At 35.8% G+C, this 20,708-nt stretch overlaps 1 protein-coding gene across 11 annotated transcripts; it reads right to left on the bottom strand.

Moving 5' to 3' along the window:
- Positions 1–1,319: 1,319 nt before the first annotated feature.
- On the bottom strand, positions 1,320–17,500 carry LOC103502787 (uncharacterized). Of its 11 annotated transcripts, none has more exons than XM_008466870.3 (10): positions 17,153–17,456; positions 16,776–16,939; positions 14,627–14,770; positions 3,329–3,660; positions 3,036–3,121; positions 2,696–2,842; positions 2,492–2,594; positions 2,124–2,236; positions 1,881–2,014; positions 1,320–1,759 (listed from the first exon to the last, which is right to left on the bottom strand). In XM_008466870.3, exons 4-9 carry the CDS (start codon positions 3,570–3,572, stop codon positions 1,922–1,924), a joined length of 786 nt encoding a protein of 261 aa, XP_008465092.1. In that variant the 5' UTR covers positions 3,573–3,660; positions 14,627–14,770; positions 16,776–16,939; positions 17,153–17,456; the 3' UTR covers positions 1,320–1,759; positions 1,881–1,921. The 11 variants fall into 11 exon arrangements, with proteins under 11 accessions (XP_008465092.1, XP_050939812.1, XP_050939810.1 ...); XM_051083855.1 differs by lacking the exon at positions 16,776–16,939 and adding an exon at positions 16,275–16,451; XM_051083853.1 differs by having other exon boundaries at positions 16,776–17,478.
- Positions 17,501–20,708: the final 3,208 nt, after the last annotated feature.

Here is a 20,708-nt window from a genome sequence, read left to right as displayed (position 1 = left end):
TTCTCAAAATTTATTATGTTTTGAGGAACCTTAATCTGTCTTGAAATCAAAACTAGTCTTTAGTTTTTCATTTTGGTTGCTACAAAGTTTCTTTTCAATCATGCTAGATTTTGTTTTCTTACTAGGTTTTGCAAGAATCCATTGGATCAGTGAAGTTATATTGGAGCAATTAATCGATGATTGTACTATTTATCAATTTTTTTGTCATTATTGTACAAGGGTCATGCTAATCTTTCCTTACCAATTTTATTGAATGTTGCAGATCATAGTAGATTGGAAAAGAACCTTTGAAGTGTGAAAGGAAATTCCAAAAATTATTATACCTTTTGGTAATTTTGTTATCTATGGCTATTGTTTCTCTCCCAATTTTGGTCTTTCTGTTTTTTATGACTCCCTTGCATTGTTCCACATGCATCCATAAACCATCATTCATTCAGTAACTCCCTTCCATTGGTTTTGGTTGAATTAGCCGATTATGCATCTGGAAAAAGTCTTGAGGTTGACATAGAACCAACAGACACAATTGATCATATTAAGAAGTAGGTTGAGTAGAAAGAGGAGGTTCCCCCTATACAGCAAAGGTTTGTGTTTTACTCCTTTAATTACTTATTCTACAATAACTATATTTTCTATCGCCTTTTGTATTCTTAGGCTTTTCAGAACTATGAACTGGCCTCGTATCCACTTAGAGCTGCATCTTTTCTCTATTAAGAGTTGATTTATGTAACTGAAATGAATGTTTAATTCTCATTTGTAATTGATAAATGGAAATTTTGTAAATTTGTAACATATTTGGTTATGTGCAATAATCCTTTGTTTTACCTAGTTATGTAGTTGCTTTTTTCGGTAGTCCATCTCGCGCCCAAATAGTTGCTCTTGTGGCCCAAGTATGATGAAACTATATTGGAACAACGGATTGATTTATATGCCTTTTTTAGGATTGGTAGCGAAATTTTTGTTGAAATGTACTTATTTAAATAGCTTGTTGGTACCAAAATTTGTATGTTTATTCTGTTATTATAAACTCTACCAAAAATTGTACAAATATTACAAAGTGTATGTTAACGATATTTTAAGTTAAAACTTTTGAAAACCACGATAGACTAAGATAGATTTCTATCTATTTATCACGATCAATCATAGATATTGATATTTTATTATTTTGTAAAATTTTTTATTCATTTTGTTATATATAAAAATAACCCTTTAAAGAAACCATCAAATCAAGCTTCATCATTTTAAAACTTATGGATGGAATCGACCCATCGTCCAAGAAACCAAAAATAACATACCTAGATAATTCAATAACTAAAATATAATTTATAGTTTCAGAATATAAATTATATAAATGGAAGAATTAATCTACCAATTTAAACAATCCACATTTTATCAACAAAAGAAAATAAAAATCCAAAACGATATATGAAATGAGAATAAAACTTCAGGGGTAAGCGGGAGGGGAGGGGAGGGGAGGAAATAATTTCCCCTTAATGTAAAATGTCCATTTATACAGCAAAATCAATAAAATCAAAGCAACTCCCAGCAAGAATTCTCCTCTCAGATATTATGCCTTTCCATTGCATTTATTTGTTCAAACAGATCGCTTGGATAAACAAGGAGAATGAAACAAACACGTCGTTCGATATAAATTCAGGGGATTTTGGAAGTACTCTTCTTGCTGGCAAATTGGCAACATTTTCAGTAATAACTTTGCTTTGTTTGACCAGACTGAAAGTACATCCGCCAGATCAATACTAACCTGAGAAGAAAAGAAAAGACTATGCGACGTAATTGTGATCGAACTCTACCTATAGTATAGTGCTAAATCTCCATTTGTGATACATAAACGTGGAAAGGAATACAAGATAGAGTTTCCTTACGGGAAGTGAAGTGCACAATGGATTCAGGGAAAGATTTCAGATTAATACAGGCCCAACATCCTTAGCTCCATAACATGACTGGGGTCTAATTCAGGAACGTTCTTGTTATGTTCTCGATCTTCAACTATATATTCCTGAAACACATAAAGCTATGTGAATTGAGTAAGCAGAGAACGATTTGAGAAGACTAAAGGAAAATATAATTAAATTTGCAATATTCTTCTCTTTAAATTGTTACTGGACCTTTGTCAGTTCTTGCTTAGCGAGAACATGGTAGTGGCGTTCATTTATCCTCTGCCCGCAAATAATGGCTATGAAGAAACCATAGAGTAAGCCAACCAAGATGATAGCCAAGACTGCAGAAAAAAAAATTGTAGAACGAAGAATAAAAAGACAGATAGTACAGCAACTACGGCTTTTTCTCCAACGCCGGTACTTAATTTCATTCAAGGATTCACTCAACAGGATTTATTCAACTGCAAATCTTAATTTCTTAAATTCTTCCAATCAAATGAAACCAAAAAATTGTGAGAATATTCACTTACACTAACAAATCCAATACAGATATAAAGAATAAAAAGAAAGGAGTTAAGTCGGCAGCCTCAGTATACCAGCCATTGCATAGAACCCGTATGGGTGTTCTTCATAGCCAAACATTTCCCTTAGTTCCTCTCCGTAAAATTTGTACACTAACACCCCCAAGAATGCCACAATCTGTTCAAAGCACATGGATAATAATGAACATCAGCCTACCTTGTATTAAACACCTTGCAGAGGTGAATGAGCCAATTGAACACATAATTACTCTAATGTACCAGTTGAACAATGATGAAAATGAACGCATGGTCCCTAGCAACAAGAAATTGAAACTTCAGTCTCAACCACCAGCGGTCAGGAGGAACATTTGCACGTAACACAAACATAGCTCTGCATTCTGTACAATGAGCAAAAGCAAAGCCCTCCTGACAGAATTACTGAAATCGATTAGAAGTCAAAACCTTGAAAACTTGATCATTCTTGAAAGCAGATGTATCAGATTGATGACGGTAAGTAAAAGTTTTACGTTGGAATAGCAGTTGATACCACATTCCATTACCCTGGAAAAAAGTGTGAATAAAGAACGGAGAAGCAAACACGAAGTGAGGGAAAACTGACCTTTGTGGACCTCCAATTATCAAGACAAGATCTATGGACATACTTTTGAGTGCCTTTGCAATGGCATGGAGCAATTAAATCTTCTCCTGAAACCAAAATCATATCCATACTAGAAAAGGTAAACCAAATCTTTGGAAGAAGAAAAACAATATATGCGTGTGTACTGACAGTTTTAACCCACAAGTGAGCCTAAGGATAGCATTCTTATTTGTTAAATTAATACATGAGAAATGTTTCTTAACCGATGTTGATGAAATAGGATTACACATTGAACAGAAAGGAATGTTAAAAACCTCCAGTGTCAAGGCATATACGACATTGTGGTTGGTCATTCACCAGATGACAAGTTTCATCAATGTTAAGATTGTGTAAATCATCATCACTAACAGAGCTCTCTCTCCCTATAGCTATAATCTCAGCAATCTCAGCAGAGGATGACGACCCCACAGATTGTGGCAGAAAATCCAATTGACTTAAAATGGGCGCACGTTCCAGAATATCATCTTTATTCTCATCATGATTTGGTACCAGTTGCATTGTGCTAAGCCTCGCTCTTGTGTCAGACTTGTAGAGTCATTGCCTGAGCTATTGTTCAAGTTGACCATTTACATGGAAACTAGCGAACCTGCATAATAGGGGAAAGTAAAACAATCAAGCTGGCACAGAAACACATACATAGGATATAAAATGTACATATTTAACCACAAGATAATGTTTCATTCTGTTCTCATAACTTCCACATCTCCATGCTATAGACCAATATTAGAAGACGTAATAACAATTTATTTATATTCCAAATCTAGGTGGAGGTAACCTTACATGCAACCTTAACTTTTTATTTTAACAGTAAATAATATACGTTATTGTTTTCAGATAAAAGTTTATCACTGCAACCCTATACCGTTAATGTTAATACTTCAGTCTGTTCTCATCAAGTGCTTGAGATTCCTTGGGGCACCATGGCCACAACTATTCACAGGAATAGAAGTGAACTCCTGGTACCTAGCCTACCAACGAGAAATTATTTTGGGCTGGTTAGTACTTCCTGCCCTCTGGTGTTGAAATCTTGCCAATTCATCAATCCTTCAGAGCTGTGGCCAGCTTGGGAGACAAGAGTGTAAGAAGTGTCTTCCTGCCAATTCCCAAAACCTCTATAACTTCTTTTTTCATGCAATTTGGAACTCCATCAACTTTCTGAAATCCAATGTAATTTATTCTTTTAGAAGTGATATAACCAACTACCAAACTTACTGATCAGCCAATCTTATCCATCGAAGTAGAAAATGCTCCAAAATTCTATCCTCCAGTCAGGAGCAGTTCTTAGATCCTTAGATTTCCACAACGCAATGAGGATTAGGTCCATGTAAAAATGTAAATGATAGACTTCAAAAACAATTAGCCGAAGCAACATTGGGCTCTCGATAGTAATATTGAATCTTACATTATTAGCTTCAGGGAGGTGGTTTAGTTTCTTATGGCAGTTAATCTATAAGTACAAATAATGTTTGTCAGAGAAACTCGACAGGATAGGCTGTAATTTTTTTTTTTTTTTTTTTTTTGAACAAGATACAAGTCTCCCTATTAAGAAAATGGAATAAAACTAATGCTCAAAGTACAAAGAAAACATAAAGCATCTTAGGTAAGTCCTCTCTCCTCTCTCCTCTCTCTCCTCCCCCACTCCATGGCTTCCCCCAGGCTTCAGCATCCCCAAATTCCGGCAAAGTTAGTAGCTTTAGACATGGAGGTGAAAAGCTGCAAAATCCAAGATTCGTTTTACTGCAAATAGTTTGAAAGAGGATATTCTCATATCGAGGATGTGGATTTCTGGAAAATTCTAAAAGTATCTAAGCTCCAACTTGAATGGTTCGTGGCAGCTATTAGGAGCCTAGTGAAGGAACCAGAATGGAAGTACTTTCTGGAGAACAGAAATTAAGAAAGTGAAGCAGAAAAGCTTACTAAATTTCGAACTCCTTCAAGGTGGTTCACGAGATGTGTAGCAAGAAAGAGATACAGTGACTTCTCCTTTATTCAAATCCTCTCATGTGATTCTAAGAAGGGATGGATTTCATTTCTTAACATGATCAAGGACTTTTTGTTGATTCATAAATACCAACAGTGGCATTCATCCCTTCAACATGACTCCTTTAAGACAGAATCAAGGCCTCCTCCAGCAAAATCCCTGGGTTTAAGATATGCAGATAAAGTAAAGGGTACCTAGAACAAGGCTCAATCAAGCATAGGGGAAAAAAATTTTGGGTGAAAGGCATTGGTTTCGAAAATTAGACGATTGCATTAAGGAAGACTTCTCTAATCTCTGGATATTATCACGTTTATTTGCCTTTGATGAATGGAAGGACATAAAAGCCCGTCTTGAAGATTTGTTCAACATCAATATCAAAATTAGATTGTCCGATAAAACCGTTATCAAAGTAACAAAAGGAGAGGTTGAAAATGTGATTATCACACTCGGAAAATGGTTTAACTACCAAAAATTTCATCTATTATGCGAAAAGTGGAATGATGATAAGAATAGCAGAGTGACACATCACAGGGTGTGGAGGGTAGCTCTCAGTTACTAATCTTCCTCTTAACTTATGGAGGAAAGATGCCTTTAAAGCAATTGGTGAGTACTTTGGAGGTTTGGAAGAAATAGGTTGGGATACCCTTAACCTTATTGATTGTTCTCAAGCCATAATTCAGGTGATAAAGAATTTATGTGGGTCCCAGCCACCATTGAGATAAAGAACATTCAAAGAGGAAGTTTCTTCCTTAATTTCGGTGATATTGAATCGATTGAAGCTCCACAATTAATTAAAAAAGACTATTAGTGATTTCTCTAATCCTATTGATTTATGTAGATTAAATGCAGTAGTCTTGGATGATGAAATTCTAGTGGACCTTCCCTCCGTGGATAACAGTCTAAATTTGCAGCAGATTCCGACAATCAATAGAAACATTTTCGAAGGAAAAAAAGCATGGCTGATGATGTACTTTCCAACCGGCCGGCCTGCTCCACTTGGAGAAATAAGAGAAGAGTAAGCACCAAAATTCAAACTCAGAAGAAGAGCAACAGCAGCGCGTGGGGAAAGAGGCAAATGATTTATGGAAGAAAGAAAAAAACAGAGGCATTAAAGAATCTGCGGTAAATGCGTTTTGTCCTCCTAAATTCCTGTATGTTAACAGCCGATTATTTGAATTAAATTCTGCCAATAAGAAAGGATTCAACTTGATGGGCCCCACAAAAGCAGCCTGCAAAGGATCTCATGGTTTTTGTACGCCAACGAGGAAGACAAGGAGATGGGGGCCATAAATATTAATGATAACAATTTTATCTTTCCCCTTAATGGAGCATTTCATCTCAGAATTGATAATTTCTCTGTAACAGTGAAGTTTTTATCTATTGTATAAGAACACATCTTGGTGTTCTAACACAACCTGACCTATAAGGTAATTGCTAAGGTGCTGCCGAAAAACTAAAGAAAGTCATGCCCTCCATCATTGCTCCGACTCAAAGCACCTTTATTGAAGGAAGACAAACAATGGATCCTATTTTTATAGCCAATGAAGTGGTCGAGGATTATCGAGCCAAAAAGAAGAAAGGTTGGATCCTCAAGTTAGACCTTGAGAAGGCTTTGGATCGTGTTGATTGAAATTTCTTAGAAGAAGTTCTCCAAAATAAACACTTTGATAAAAAATGGATTGATTGGATAATGGGTTGTGTTAAAAGCCCTAGATACTCAGTTTTCATAAATGGACAACCAAGGGGAAGGATTCTTGCGTCAAGGGGAATTAGGCAAGGTGACCCTCTTTCACCTTGCCTATTCCTACTGGTCAGTGAAGTCCCCAGCGCTTTAGTGGAAAAGTTACATTTCAATGGACATTTTGAAGGTTTTGTGGTCGGTAAAGAAAAGATCCGTGTCTCCATAGTTCAATTTGCAGGTGATAACCCTTTTGTTTTGTAAATTTGATAGCAACATGCTTTCCAATTTAAAACAGACCATTGAGCTGTTTGAATGGTGTCTGGCCAGAAAGTTAATTGGGAAAAATCAGCCTTGTGTGGTGTTAATGTTGATGAGATTGAACTGATGTCTACTGCTTCAAGTTTGGGCTGCAAGGCTGATCATCTTCCTTTATTTTACCTTGGGGTGGGTACCGAAAGCAAAGTCACATTTTGGAAACCAGTGATTGATAAAGTACACAAAAATTTAGATAAGTGGAAAAGATTTAACTTATCTAGGGGAGGAAGAGCGACATTATGCAAATCGGTTTTATCAAATCTGCCTACTTATTGCATGCCAACCTTTTTAATGCCTGAAGGGTCAGTGGCAGATCGTTGGGACAGCTCCTTGGCTTCTCGGTCCATCTCTTTTTGGCGTTAAAAGAGGAGGAAATACTTGATTTCCAAGTGTTGCTTAGAAAAATTGCACCAAGAGTAATTTTTGATAATTTTGATAGAAGATCATGGTCTTTGATGGGAAATGGGGTCTTCTTAGTAAAGTCTCTCTCGCTCACTATCCTCTTCTTCCCGATGGACAAGTTGCTATACTTGGCGCCATGGAAATCTAATGGCCCAAGGAGTGTTAACATTCTTGTTTGGATCATGATGATCGGTCGTCTTAGTGTATCCTCTGCAATGCAGCTTAAACTTCCTAACAGCTGTCTTTCTCCTTCCATTTGCCCTTTATGTCATCGGAATGGAGAAGATCCTTACTTATCTTCTTCTTCTATTCGTACACCCCCACAATGTTGAGAGAAGTTATTTTCTTTCTTTAATTTTTCTTGGGTGTTTGGTGCTGACATTCAAGGAAATATCCAGCAACTTTTAGTTGGGGTGCATTTCAAAAAAATCCCTCAATCACTTTGGATACGTCGCTTTTGGCAGAATTATGGTTTGAAAGAAGTCAAAGGGTTTTCCACAATAAATCCTTTGTTTGGCTGGATCGCTTTGAAGTTGCCCATAAGAATGCCTCCTCATGGTGTACCTTCTCCAAGCCTTTTGAAGCTACAGCGTTCAAGAAATCTACTCAAACTGGAGAGCTTTTATCTTTCCAGCTTAATATTGTATTGAGTTAAATTTCTTATTGCACTTTTCACTTAGGCCTTCCGTATGCTTTTTGTTGAATTCTTTGTAAGGTTAGTGATCAATAGTCTTTTTGTCCTATCTGATTTTTTATGTTACGTTTTAAGGATATGATGAGAACACTAAAGGGGTGTCAACCTAGTTGAGATGTTCGGGCGTACTGCTGATCCTAGTTATGCTTTATGTTGTACACTTTTTGTACAACTCTCATGTACTTAGAGCATTGGTCTCTTTCTTTTTACATTTATATGAATAAAGAGACTTGTTTCCTTTTCAAAAAATGTTCAAAGTACAAAGAAAACAGAAAGCATAAAGAGTACAAAAGAGAGCACCGAATAAAAGAGACATAAAGGGTTTAAACAAAGAATTGACTTGGCCATCAAAAGCTCATAAAAACAGCAAGACTATGAGACTATGAAGAGAATCAAGAGGAAGAGCTTCATATGGTCATTTGTAGCTGCTCCCGCCGCCGCCAAGAAGGAACAAAAACAAACAGCAGAAAGAATTCTAATTCATGGCCATCAAAAGCTCATAAAAACAGCAAGACTATGAGACTATGAAGAGAATCAAGAGGAAGAGCTTCATATAGTCATTTGTAGCTGCTGCCGCCGCCGCCAAGAAGGAACAAAAACAGCAGAAAGAATTCTAATTCATGGAGATAAGAGCACTCTAGTTTAGGCTAATATCCTGTCTTGAATAATCTGCAAAAGCCTTGGAGAGAGAAGACCAAAGCATTAAACCAGGTAGCTTCAACTCAAGCAAATTAGTTTCCTTGTCATGGAACTCTTGGGTTCCTTTCAAACCATAAATCAGCGAGCACTGCTTTCGCCACAATACTCCAAAGGATTTGCTGGTTCTTTTTAAGCTTTGGCCCCACCAAAGGCATTAATTGCAGCATTGCACTTTTTAAGTTGTTTGACAGAATAGGCTGTATTAAAATAGACAATAATAGATAAAGAAAAATTTTTATCCCATCCATGTCTATCTGGTATAGACATGGATAGATATCTACCATTTGCTATCAATATTGTTGCTACTTTTTCACTAATCATATAACATATTTTTACTTCTAATTTTGTATGATGTCACTAGATTTAACACAAAAATTAACACTTACATTAACATTTTCAAATATAAGTACGACCAGACGTGGAAATTTCTCAACGTAACCACTAAAAGAACAACGAACATTCAACAAACAACAAAAATGATTAAGTTACAATGAAATTAGCCTCTATGCTTCCAGATCCCTCTAATGACCATAAAATGTTTTCCACTCCTTCCCGCAAATACACTGTATTGTTTCTATCTACCAAAGCCATCCAACTAATTAACTCGGTCAAAAAGAGCCCCTTCTAAGGCCTAGCTATATTCCAAACTTCACTATCATTATCTTAACAATGAAAAACATCCCCACCTAACTGAAATGAGATTAAAAGAAACTTCCTCCTTATATTCATCACCTGGATTTTCCATCTGCTCAATCCAAAATTTCTTTATTGATTAATTGAGAAAAAGAATCCAAAAAGAGTGATAGCCTAGTTATGGATAATCAAACACCATCAATGAATTAATCAATTAAACCAAACCTTACTTATATTCGGAACAATTGATTGAAGTGAGTAGAGGGCGGAGGTGCGAGTTTGTGCGCAACGAAAACTGGAAGAAACGCGAAATAGAACGGATTGCACGAACACCGACGAAGGGAGAACGATGGTGAATCTAAATGTTGACGACTAGGTAAACGGTGGGGTGCAAACCGACGAAAATGACAGAGGACTGAGTTTTCGTGGATGGGGAAGACGAAATCTTGGAAGGCGACTTCATTGCAAGAGAAGGCTCAGTAGAAACACGACAGAGGATTTGATTTTCGCAAACAAGGAGGACGAAGAGAAGCTTCGTGCGAGAGATTTAGGGTGATGGCGAACAAGGAAGACGAAGAGAAGGTTCGTGCGAGAGATGGAGACCGCGAACAACGAAGACGAAGAGAAGGGAAAATTGGGGATTTAATTTTTTTTTTAGAAAAATGAAGTTAATTTTTTATTTAAAAAGTTAAAAGAATTTAGTTTTTTTAAAAAAAAAAAAGAAATTATTTTTTTATTTTTTTTCAATTAATTTAGTAATTCTTGACGTTTCTGAAACGTCAAGTAAAATTCTCCTACTTGACATTTTAAAAATGTCAAGAAATTTTAAAATTTCCCGCCTTTTTATTAAAATTCTTGACGTTTTAAAACGTCAAGAATTTAATCGATATTTCTTGACGTTTATAAAACATCAAGAATGTAATCGATATTTCTTGACGTTTTTAAAACGTCAAGTATAATTACATATTATTTGACGTTTGAAAAACGTCAAGAATGTCGATTTTATAATAAATCTTGACGTTTTAAAAACGTCAAGAATGTCGATTTTATAATAAATCTTGACGTTTTAAAAACGTCAAGAATTTAAAAGATAATCCTTGACAGTTTATAACAGTCAAGAAAAACGTTCATATTGCTTGACAGTTTAAAACCGTCAAGAATTCTGAAAATTGCCTCCCCTCCGCCTTTTCATCAAAATTCTTGATAGTTTTCCTATTAAACCACCCCTTTCTTGACGTTTTTACCAAAAACCGTCAAGAAAAGAAAAAACCAACCGTCAAGAAAGGGTCTTTTTCTAGTAGTGATCTACCAAAATTACAGCAACAGAGTAATTCCTATAGACATTGTATCTATTTCATTGACCTCCATAAAAAGCAACTATAAAAATAAACATTGCATTCTGTAAAATGAAAATGTGATTATGTAAGAAAGTAAATTAAGTATTTAATAGTGATAGAAAGAAATAAACATATATCATCTATCTCTACACACAATTCAATATATAGGAGAAATACAAAGAAATAGACAGAAATATACATCTATCTCTGTCTATTTGTGATAAACAAAGTTCTATTTTTGTCTATCACAGATAAACAAGCCTGTATATCTCTGTCTAATTGTGATAGACAGATGTCTATCTCCATATATGATCATCTCACAATTCATTATAACAAACAAATAAGAAAAGATAGACTGAGATATACATCTACCACTACATAAAAGAAGAAAAAATAAAAAATCATAATCACAATGCAAGGATAGACGATCGTGCAGTGAAATAATTTTAAACGTACTTGTTGACAATGGTAAATGATCGTATTATGATAAGCGATCGTGTTGGTTATGTGGTAAATAATCGTGCAATCCAATGTAAATGATCATGAAAAACTTCAAATCTAGCGATCGTAAAATACAATATATACAATCATTTAAATTTTGATACACAATCGTTTAAAAATACAATGGTACATAGTTCTTTGTTAATATTTTTTACTAAACAATTTAGAGATCTTACCGAAAACGAATTTGATAATAAAATATAGAATTCTTATCGAAATTTTTTAATCTTCTAAACAATTAAAACGAAACGAAATTTAGAATTCTTACCAGAAACAAAATCACTCCAATGATCTTGATAGTGAAATATAAACGACCGTGAAAAAGCTTCAAATGATATTTAACTGATCTTATATTCTCGAAATGAACAAGAATATTGAAACAATCGTGAAATAACTTCAAAACATCTTACCGAAGATGATGAAGATGAAATAGAAGATTTAAACGATCAAATCGTATACCCTAAATGACAAAGAAAGAAAATCTAGAAGAGGAGATAAATTGTAAACAAGATGAATAAATCGTAAAGAAGAAGTACACAACTCATCCCGCAATATTCAAAACCAACAAGGGCATATATGGAGTTTATGAAAAATAATCGGGCTTCATGGGCTTTTCTTATTTTGTTATACGGATCGTAAATATTTAGGGGTTTTATACATTTATGTAAAATTAACCTAATAAATATTATATTAAAAAGATGAATTGAGTTTAAAACATGACATGTATTTCTCAATATTTTTATATATATTTAATATAATTCTGCTTTTCAAAATGTAAAATTCAAATTCTGGATACAATAAAAAAAATAAAAGAGTGGTATTCAAAATTTGCATTGTTTGAATCCCAAAATCCAAAAACAATTTTCAAAAACAAAATCTACATTGTCTGTCAAACGCTTAGGTGCTAAACTCAGTGAATCTAAAAATATAAAATAAAATATGAATTCTCTACAAAACAAGCCTTTAATTATCCCATAGTTTTATGTTGTTCTAAAAAACCCACCAACATGAACTTGCAATCAAATATGAATGCAAAGGGGCCCAGTGTCATGAGTGTGGCGTAGCATAGGTGTGCAGGGTGCATTGAGCGGCCAAAGGGCGCAAGCGCGGGAAAACAATGGAGGTTTGTGGAAGCATGCGTAGGTTGTGTGCGTTAGCACTTGGGGCCCATTTGGTGTCAAGGGGTGCCTTGACTAGCCTTAGAAACTTCACTTGCCCAAAGGTATGACTCACAAGTAAGCCACTCATTATTTGGAAGCACGATCCCTAAAGTGGGATTCTCGACCAAGTATCACACAAAGAGAGTAAGTAAGGAGAAGTAGAGGATAATGGAAATATCACTTTGTTAGATGAAAAACCACTCAATCACTATACAATACTTAGGTACAAACAAGAAAGCCACACTCTCTATACTACAATCGTAAAATGCAAGAATGACCATGTGTTCGTTAAGACAACCCCCAAGGCACGCTTATATAGTGGGGAAGATGCTAGAATTTAGGAGTTAGTGGAAGAGTGGCCCTAGTGGGTAATAACCACCCACTCACGTGTTCCCACAACCCATCATTTTAGAAAGGGGGAATACGTCCACCACTTCCTATATTTTAGCGTCCCACTCCATTGACTATTTAAAACCCTCTTTCCTAAATAATTGGCTTCACATTTACGTCATGGATTGAAGAGTTTTCGGGAGCTTCCAATGTGCCTCGTTCCTTAATGGCACAGAAATAGGACCACTACGTTGCTTGAAAGACCCATGTCCACCAACTTCAACTTCTGGTGCATCATCTCCTTGTGCACAATTGTGAATGCTTCCAACCCTCGGCTACTTGGCACACGCATCAAGCATTAGTCCGACCACTTGGCGTTCTCGTGCACCCCCGACACTACCCATTGTGTGCAGTGTGGCGCCCCTCTTTGGCAGACACCTCGTGCACGTGCAAGGGCCTTGCAGATGGCCTCGAGCACCTATGCCTCATGATTGCTTGATGGGCATGCGCTATGCCTACCACGTCTGTCACACGTCTTCTTTGAGCGCATGTGCCTTGTCCTTGGCACGAGGCGTGGGCCTCCTGCCCACGTCGCACACAAGTGCATGCTAACCTCCAATTAACCGCTCATGTGGCTTGCCTTGTGGTTCACCAGTGCGCTGCCCCCCCCCCCCCCCCCACGGCACAAAAGATAATGTGTCAATGCTCAGGATTTAGGTTCTAACACTAGGCCACCAAAAGATGTAAAATATTTGAAACCTCGCTAGCTAAAAACTACCAATTGCCCTTTCCTTTCTTAGATGCCTAGTAACGTTTGGTCTTTAAAGGAAAATAAAATTTAAAGAGTGTGTTTATCCAAACCGATTGTCAAATACATAATAAATAGCCAAAGACTTCAATTATGAGAAGTAAAGACCATTGAATTACGCAATCATGAATAGTTTACCTAAATTATTAGGGGTATGCATGATAGATCGAAAAACCGAGAAGTCGGGTCGATTGGAGAAAGGAAGGGGTTGGTTGGTGTCGATTTGGAAAAGTTCCAAATCAAGAAATTTCAAAAGACATTTTAAAGAGTTAAACCGATCGGCCCAATCAATATTTACTCGTCAATGGTTGATGTTGATTTGATCATTTACTAAACAAATCATAGTTGGTTTGATGGTGGTTTGGTCGAAAAACCGACTCAGACCGACCAATGATCACCCCTATAAATTATGACTTTCAAAGAGTAAAATTAATTGGAGCAATCTACCTAGAGCGCCTTTTCCAACTCCATTCAATATCCAATCAAATTGTTAGATACTAATAATTAAACGATCACATTAAAAGACGAGAAAAAGAAAAAGGCATACAACCATTAAGAACATAATAAATTGCTAGCTAACACGGATAAATTGAAACCAGAGAGAGGAAAGATCAAGGAATCGAAGACCTATCAAAGGAGGTTGAGAACAAGGACACAGTTGAGCATGTATTATAAAAATCCGTAAAAGATCTCCCGAGGATTAGAAGTATGAAGAAATTTTGAGGAGGGGTTCAAAATTGGATAAAGAAAGAGAAGTGAAAATTCCAAATTGAATGAATTGAATATGTGATAGAAAATTAACAAAGCGGTCACCAAACATACCAAATATCCAGATCCACGTATTAGCATGGATTTAAAAGCAGGGAAACGAAAGGTCATGCGTATGACTAATATTTTACTAGAACATCTTATCACCATAACTCATCAAACAGAAAACAAATTCTCCTGATTACCAAAGTATAGACCAGCACAGTCCAAGTCACATTAGTAGGTAAGAACCGTTATCTATACCTCCATAAAAAAATAAACAAGCATCATCCACCATGTCTTCTTTATGGTCCCAATTGATAGAAGTGTTATTTGTAAAAGCATCGAGCGAACGCCGTCAACTTGCAATCTATCAAACAGATTTAAAGCTTCCACGATACAAGCAACCTTGCAAAGTCCATTTAAAACACCAATCATAAGTGACTATGTTAGACATGAAATCTCAATTGATTATATCTCTACAAAACTCAAATGCATTGTCCACTTCTCCAACTTTATAGATCCCGTTGATTAGAATATTACATGATATAGTACCAACACTAAGTTCATCCATTATAACAATCATGGGTTGGCCTAGTGATAAAAAAAGAGATGCAATCTAAATAACTAACTAAGAGGTTATGGGTTTAATCCATGATGGCCACCTACTTAGGAATTAATTTACTACGAGTTTCCTTGACACCCAAATATTGAAGGGTTAGGCGAGTTGTTCTATGAGATTAGTCAAGATGCATGTAAGGTGGCCGAGCACTCACGAATATTAAAAAAAACTAAGTCCATTCATGGTCAATTGCTCATATAATTCCAGTCCTTTCTCAACATTTCCAGCTTTGCAAAATGCTTTTATCAGACCATTGTAAGTAATCTTATCAGAGTGAATCCTCTAAACAACATATCATTAACAATTGTGAGTGCTTTATAGAATGCGCCCCTCTTTAAAGCCGGTGTATTGTAAGTCACATTGTTGGCAACTGCACCACCCAATAACATATTATAGAACAACCTGAAGACCTCATTAATCCAATCAACCTTGCACAATCCATAGATAAGAGAATTGTACGTGAATGTCAGTCTAGCACCCTTTCCTAGATATTTCTCACTAAACAAATTTAAAGAAACATGAACCTTCTCGTTCCTACATAGAGCACATATCAAGCAATTGCATAAAATTGAATTTATAGTCAATGCCCTTAATGACATCTCATGTAAAACAAGTCCAGCTTCTTGAAGAAGCCCTGCTTTACACAGTCCATCAACCAATATTTCATATGTTCTCATGTTTAGACAAGATGCCCGAACCAACAAAGTTACAGAAGACTTCACCAATTGGTGAAAAAGAGAAGTAAGATCACATGAACATAGACTCTCGAAAAACAATCCCTTCTTCTTCCATCTGCATGCGTTAACAGTTTATCCTTGAACTCCCTAATTGTTCCATGATTATTTATAAACACATTGTATACATCAAATGTATGACAGTATCCCTTCCAGCCACCCGCCGGTTCAAATATTTCCAATAATGTGGGAAAATCAAGTGGAAGCTCAAGCAGTTTACAAAGTTGGAAAGGGGTAATAAGAATATGAGACTTCTTAAGCTTTCTGAGATCAAAAGATTCATGTAAACTTTTCCATTCAGTTTCATCAAGCTTTTATTCAACATTCATCTTGGTTGGAGTTGGACCACTACCATCTCCAACATTTCTTGCTAAGAAGCTTGCTTTGCAAGAGTTCTCAATATGAATAATAATGTTAGGATCCAATGAACTAAGATTTTTAGTGCGTTTAACAATGTTTCCAAAAAAAAGTAGACATTAATAAGAGATAGTCCATGTGGTTGACTCAAATTAGGGTAGAGTAGTCTCTAGCAAATCTTGCAAAAAAATTTAATTACCCCACAAGCGAAATCACCAACTAAAACAGTCCTCAAAAGTAATCCTCAAGTACTCTTGATAAAAATCCATCGTCCAAGCCCCACAGAACTATGGAACCATACCAGCTTAAAAATACCTTCTGAAATTTGGATCCTTCAGGAAGCCAACTTCCATCTAAAGATGCAACTCTTCCTTATCTACGATGAAGAAATAGGATTGAAGAATGTACAAGACACATCAAAATAAAAACAAAATAAAGAAAATCCTCAGAATGGAACCGGAACCCGTAAATTATAATAAGGTTGGACTAGGACAACGCATCGATAAAGGTGCGAGTTCAAACCCAGAATCAAACACAGAATCAAAGAAAAAGCAACATTATTTCCATAAATCAGATAGCCTATTGAAACCAACAACAATCTTTCCTTCCCAACATCAACAAAAAACCAGACTCGCAGAAAGAAAAAGTCACAAAATAATAATGAATAAGAAATTAAAAGACAGCAAAATTACAATCTTACTAGTTCGAGGATGGGTTGAGAGGGGATGAAGACTACAAGTTGTGACACGTTAAGAAATGAGAACGAAGCGTTTGAGGGATGGAAAAGGGGCGATGGGGCGATGGGTCGAGCAGAGTGCGAAAAGGGGTGCTAGATTTGAAGGTGTCAATGACCGAAGCTGGAATCTGAGAGGGAAACAGAGTGAAATCGAGAGAGAGAGAGAGAGAGAGAGAGAGAGAGAGAGTGGTGGTGAACAGCAATGGAGAACTTTGTGCTCAATTTGAATTCAAATTGTAGTGATCACAAAGGGAAAACAGAAGGGATTAGGCATGTGGATTGTGGGGGAAGCAACTGAAGGCTGAAAGCGGGAAAAAAAGCGCAAGAAGGGATTGAAATACCTGAAAGGAGAGGTAGAGATGGAAATCACAGAGAGGAAGAAGAAGCAGCTTCGTCAACGCTCATCACTTCGCTCCGATAATGCAAAGGGATCAGCATTGAGGAGTGGTTTGAAATGTGAATCGCGATTGGTTCGAAACGGAAAATCGAAGAAGCAGAAGCATATACAATGGTAAATCGGAGGGGATTCGGGCTTCCAATTTGGGATTCAATGGAAGTTAGCCAAGGGTAGAAGACTGTGGCCCATGAACACGGTAATGGCCCATTCACAAACCATCCTCCACTTCCTCTCCTCCTACAAATTTTTCTTTTCTTCCCGTACTCTAATCGACTAATCGAGCTGGAAGTATCAGCAAAAATACGACACAATGTCTAACAAAATTAAACTCAGCTATTGAAGTCTTTTGTTGAAATTATAGTCAAGATTTTGTCATATATAGTAACAAACAATTATCGTCGGGATAGATTTCTATAATCGATCCTAAAATTTATAAATGATAGATATTTATTAATAATAGTATAATCTATAGTAGTATATCATATTTAGCGAAGTCTATCATTATATTCCATAAGCATAAAATTTATTAACTATATTCTCGGTATTGTTTGTAAAATCTAACTTTATTTATTATTATTATCGAAGATTAAGTCTATTAGTGGTTAGAGTCTATGACCGGAGACACATGCAAATGTACACCTCAAAGTAATAAAATCCCAAATTGGATATTATTTTCACGAAAATTAAAAGCGAATTCTATTTTCATGCAATTGGAATAAAAGACAGAAATTTAAACCACTTCATTCTTAGCCTCACATTTTTCTATCATTTTCATGCATATTCCGACGTCAGCTTATAATGCTAGTTTCAATTTAGAAATCTCTTTCTCAATAAGATTAAAAAGCCTATATCAATTAAATGCCCAAACCAAACATGATAAAAAGCCAATGCATTCAATTAGTCGAAATAATTAAGCACTATTCATAAACAATATTGTAATCAACCAATCCCTAAAAGTATTAATGTGTTTAATCACTTATGTTTATACAAACCATAAACAAGTTGTACAAGGACATAAAGGAAGAGATTAAAGAGTAAAGAGAGTTATTTGTCAATCAATAATCAACGTCCTCCTCTCAACATTTGTGGAAAGCACTAATGATCCCCAATTGAACTGCCTCTCTGTTGATCATAATGACATAACTTAAAATAGGACATATATCATCGAAGCGACATTATAAATGAGTGTCATGACATTGCATAAAAAAGCAAACGCCTGGATTTGTCAAAGCAACCTAGCATTGAGTTGCTTTCTCAAGCTTTTGCATCAAGCATGGCATTGTTGCACGTCCTTAATGCCCTTGCTCCATACTTTTTAGCTCACTTTTTTTTTTTTTTTTTGCCAATTTCAAAGCTTGATCTTTCTAGGAGTATTTTGGTCTTTTTAAGACTTGTTCTACTCTAGGTGTTGATTTCCTACAAAATAGATAATTAAAGCACCAGATAACTCATTTATACAACAAACCCAACAAAAATCTAAGCCTAAAAACACAATTTAGTTATGTTTAACAAGCATGATGTGAAATCTTTCAACATAACCAATAGTAGATTTTGCATGGTGTTGGTGATTTCGGACCAAAGAATTGATATTTGAAAATGACAAAATCAAGAATAAGCATGATACGTGCCGGAATTGACAACTAAAGGCCAAAGTTGGTATAGGAAAAGGGGGCTAGCTTAAGCCAGGCCCAAACTAGTAGCCTAAGTTGAGGTTAGGTCAACCTCTGTCAAATGCATTATAAGCTTAAGATATAGCTCGAGGAAGACACTCACCCTAAGCCAACTCTAGCCAATCACGAAGGCCCCTGGTTAGTTAAATGATTATCTTAGAGCAACTAAAAAACCTAGAGAATGCCTGGGTTAACTTTCTCTATGCGTACATCATGATAACTTCACGAGATAACTTGAGTCAGACAGTATAACTCTATCTAGCTCCTGTTGGAATTTGTGTCATAAAACTAGTACTTTGTTATTTGATTCAATAAAATTTATTATTGAATACTATAATCTTAAAACCAATAAAATTTAGGCCCCAAGGCTATTTTATTGAATTTGTCAAATACACTTGAACTTTATGTAGAGACATAAACATGGATTACGTTCAAGTTAATAGCTCAAATAGCCTATAGTGTATGAATAAGGTTGGACACCTTATTCTGGAAAAACACTATGGATGTGACCCGCTCCGTAGTTAGTACAAACGATGTAATCCTGAATCGTTCATGTAGAGGCATGGGAGTGGGAGCGTCCTATGTAAATGATTTACATAAGACTGGAACCACGAAGTAGTCACTTTTAGTTATAACACCGTAAACTATAAACTGACTATTTCATTTATGATGATCTAGGTAACTTAATCTTAATCTTGAGCTAACTATGAACTTCTGTTCATTCGGTAGTATCCTTAGATCTGCATAGGTGAGGACAGCTCAACATCGCTGGCCCAATAAGCCTCTCATTTCAGGGATAAGACTGAGTGGATAGCTAGGGACATATGGTGCAAGATGGAATTCACTCCTACCCACTTATGGGATAGTAGATAGGTTGTTCCCTTAAGGATTGAATCCAAGTCTTGAACAAGGGGCCACATCTTCTCATTGGCCCGAGAAGAATTCTGGTTTATAGGTTGGACCTTAAACTAATTGTTCAATAGTGGATCAATGGGTCTTAAGGAGCAAGATGTAATCTCTGGGGTAAAACGGTATTTTGACCCATCCAAGATTACGAACAATCTGTGAAACTTACCCATTACGGTTATATCAGGTGGAGAGAAATATATCTATAGTGAGGGGAGTGCAACTAAGAGTCTTTAGTTAACGAATGTTGATTAAGCTTGGTCTAAAAAAGTTTAGCCAGTTAATCTCGAATCGTTGGAGCCCATGATCTATGGGTCCATTAGGTTCCCATAGTAGCTCATATGGATTCAACTAAGAACAAAATATTGAAGTAACTCAAATTGTTCGAATTAAGATAAGAGAGAGAAACTGACAAATATATAAGATATAAGTCGGTATAAATAAACTTTAAGCTATTTGTTTAAGTATGATTTAAATAATTATGAATATAGATTCATACTTAAAAGTTTGAAAAGTTTTGAAACAGTCAAAGTTGTAAAAGTCAACTTGTTGACTTTTAACTTAAAGAAACAAAACTTTGACCGGGTTTATATTCAAATATGATTTGAATTTTAGAAAAATGAAATGTGCATTCATACTCGGGAGGTTAGAATTTGTCAAGACGGAAAAATTAGTAAAAAGTCAAAAAGTTGACTTTTGACTAAGAAAAGTCAAAATTTGACTTTGACTTAATTGGACAATTGACCAAAATGCCCTTTGACTAATTATTTTATTACTAAATGTTAGTGGGCGATGTGGCAGCCAATTATGAATTAAAGGCCACTAATTTCATTAAACAGTTAATGAAAAGATTAGGTGTTGATTACATATGAAATAATTTACATGCAATTTGCATGTAAAATTCATATAAAATTTCTCATTACC

Source organism: Cucumis melo, chromosome 4 (genome assembly GCF_025177605.1).
Source record: "Cucumis melo cultivar AY chromosome 4, USDA_Cmelo_AY_1.0, whole genome shotgun sequence".
Taxonomy (NCBI): domain Eukaryota; kingdom Viridiplantae; phylum Streptophyta; class Magnoliopsida; order Cucurbitales; family Cucurbitaceae; genus Cucumis; species Cucumis melo.
This window is presented reverse-complemented; position numbering and strand designations above follow the sequence as displayed.

What these genes read in the sequence shown, in the direction of transcription:
- LOC103502787 (XM_051083854.1), bottom strand. Translation starts at nt 3,572, where the DNA reads ATGCAACTGGTACCAAATCATGATGAGAATAAAGATGATATTCTGGAA. An exon ending in ATAATTGGAGGTCCACAAAG is followed by an intron (nt 2,843 to 3,035) that starts GTCAGTTTTCCC and finishes TAATTCTGTCAG; the next exon opens with GAGGGCTTTGCTTTTGCTCA. An exon ending in CTAAGCAAGAACTGACAAAG is followed by an intron (nt 2,015 to 2,123) that starts GTCCAGTAACAA and finishes TATGTGTTTCAG; the next exon opens with GAATATATAGTTGAAGATCG.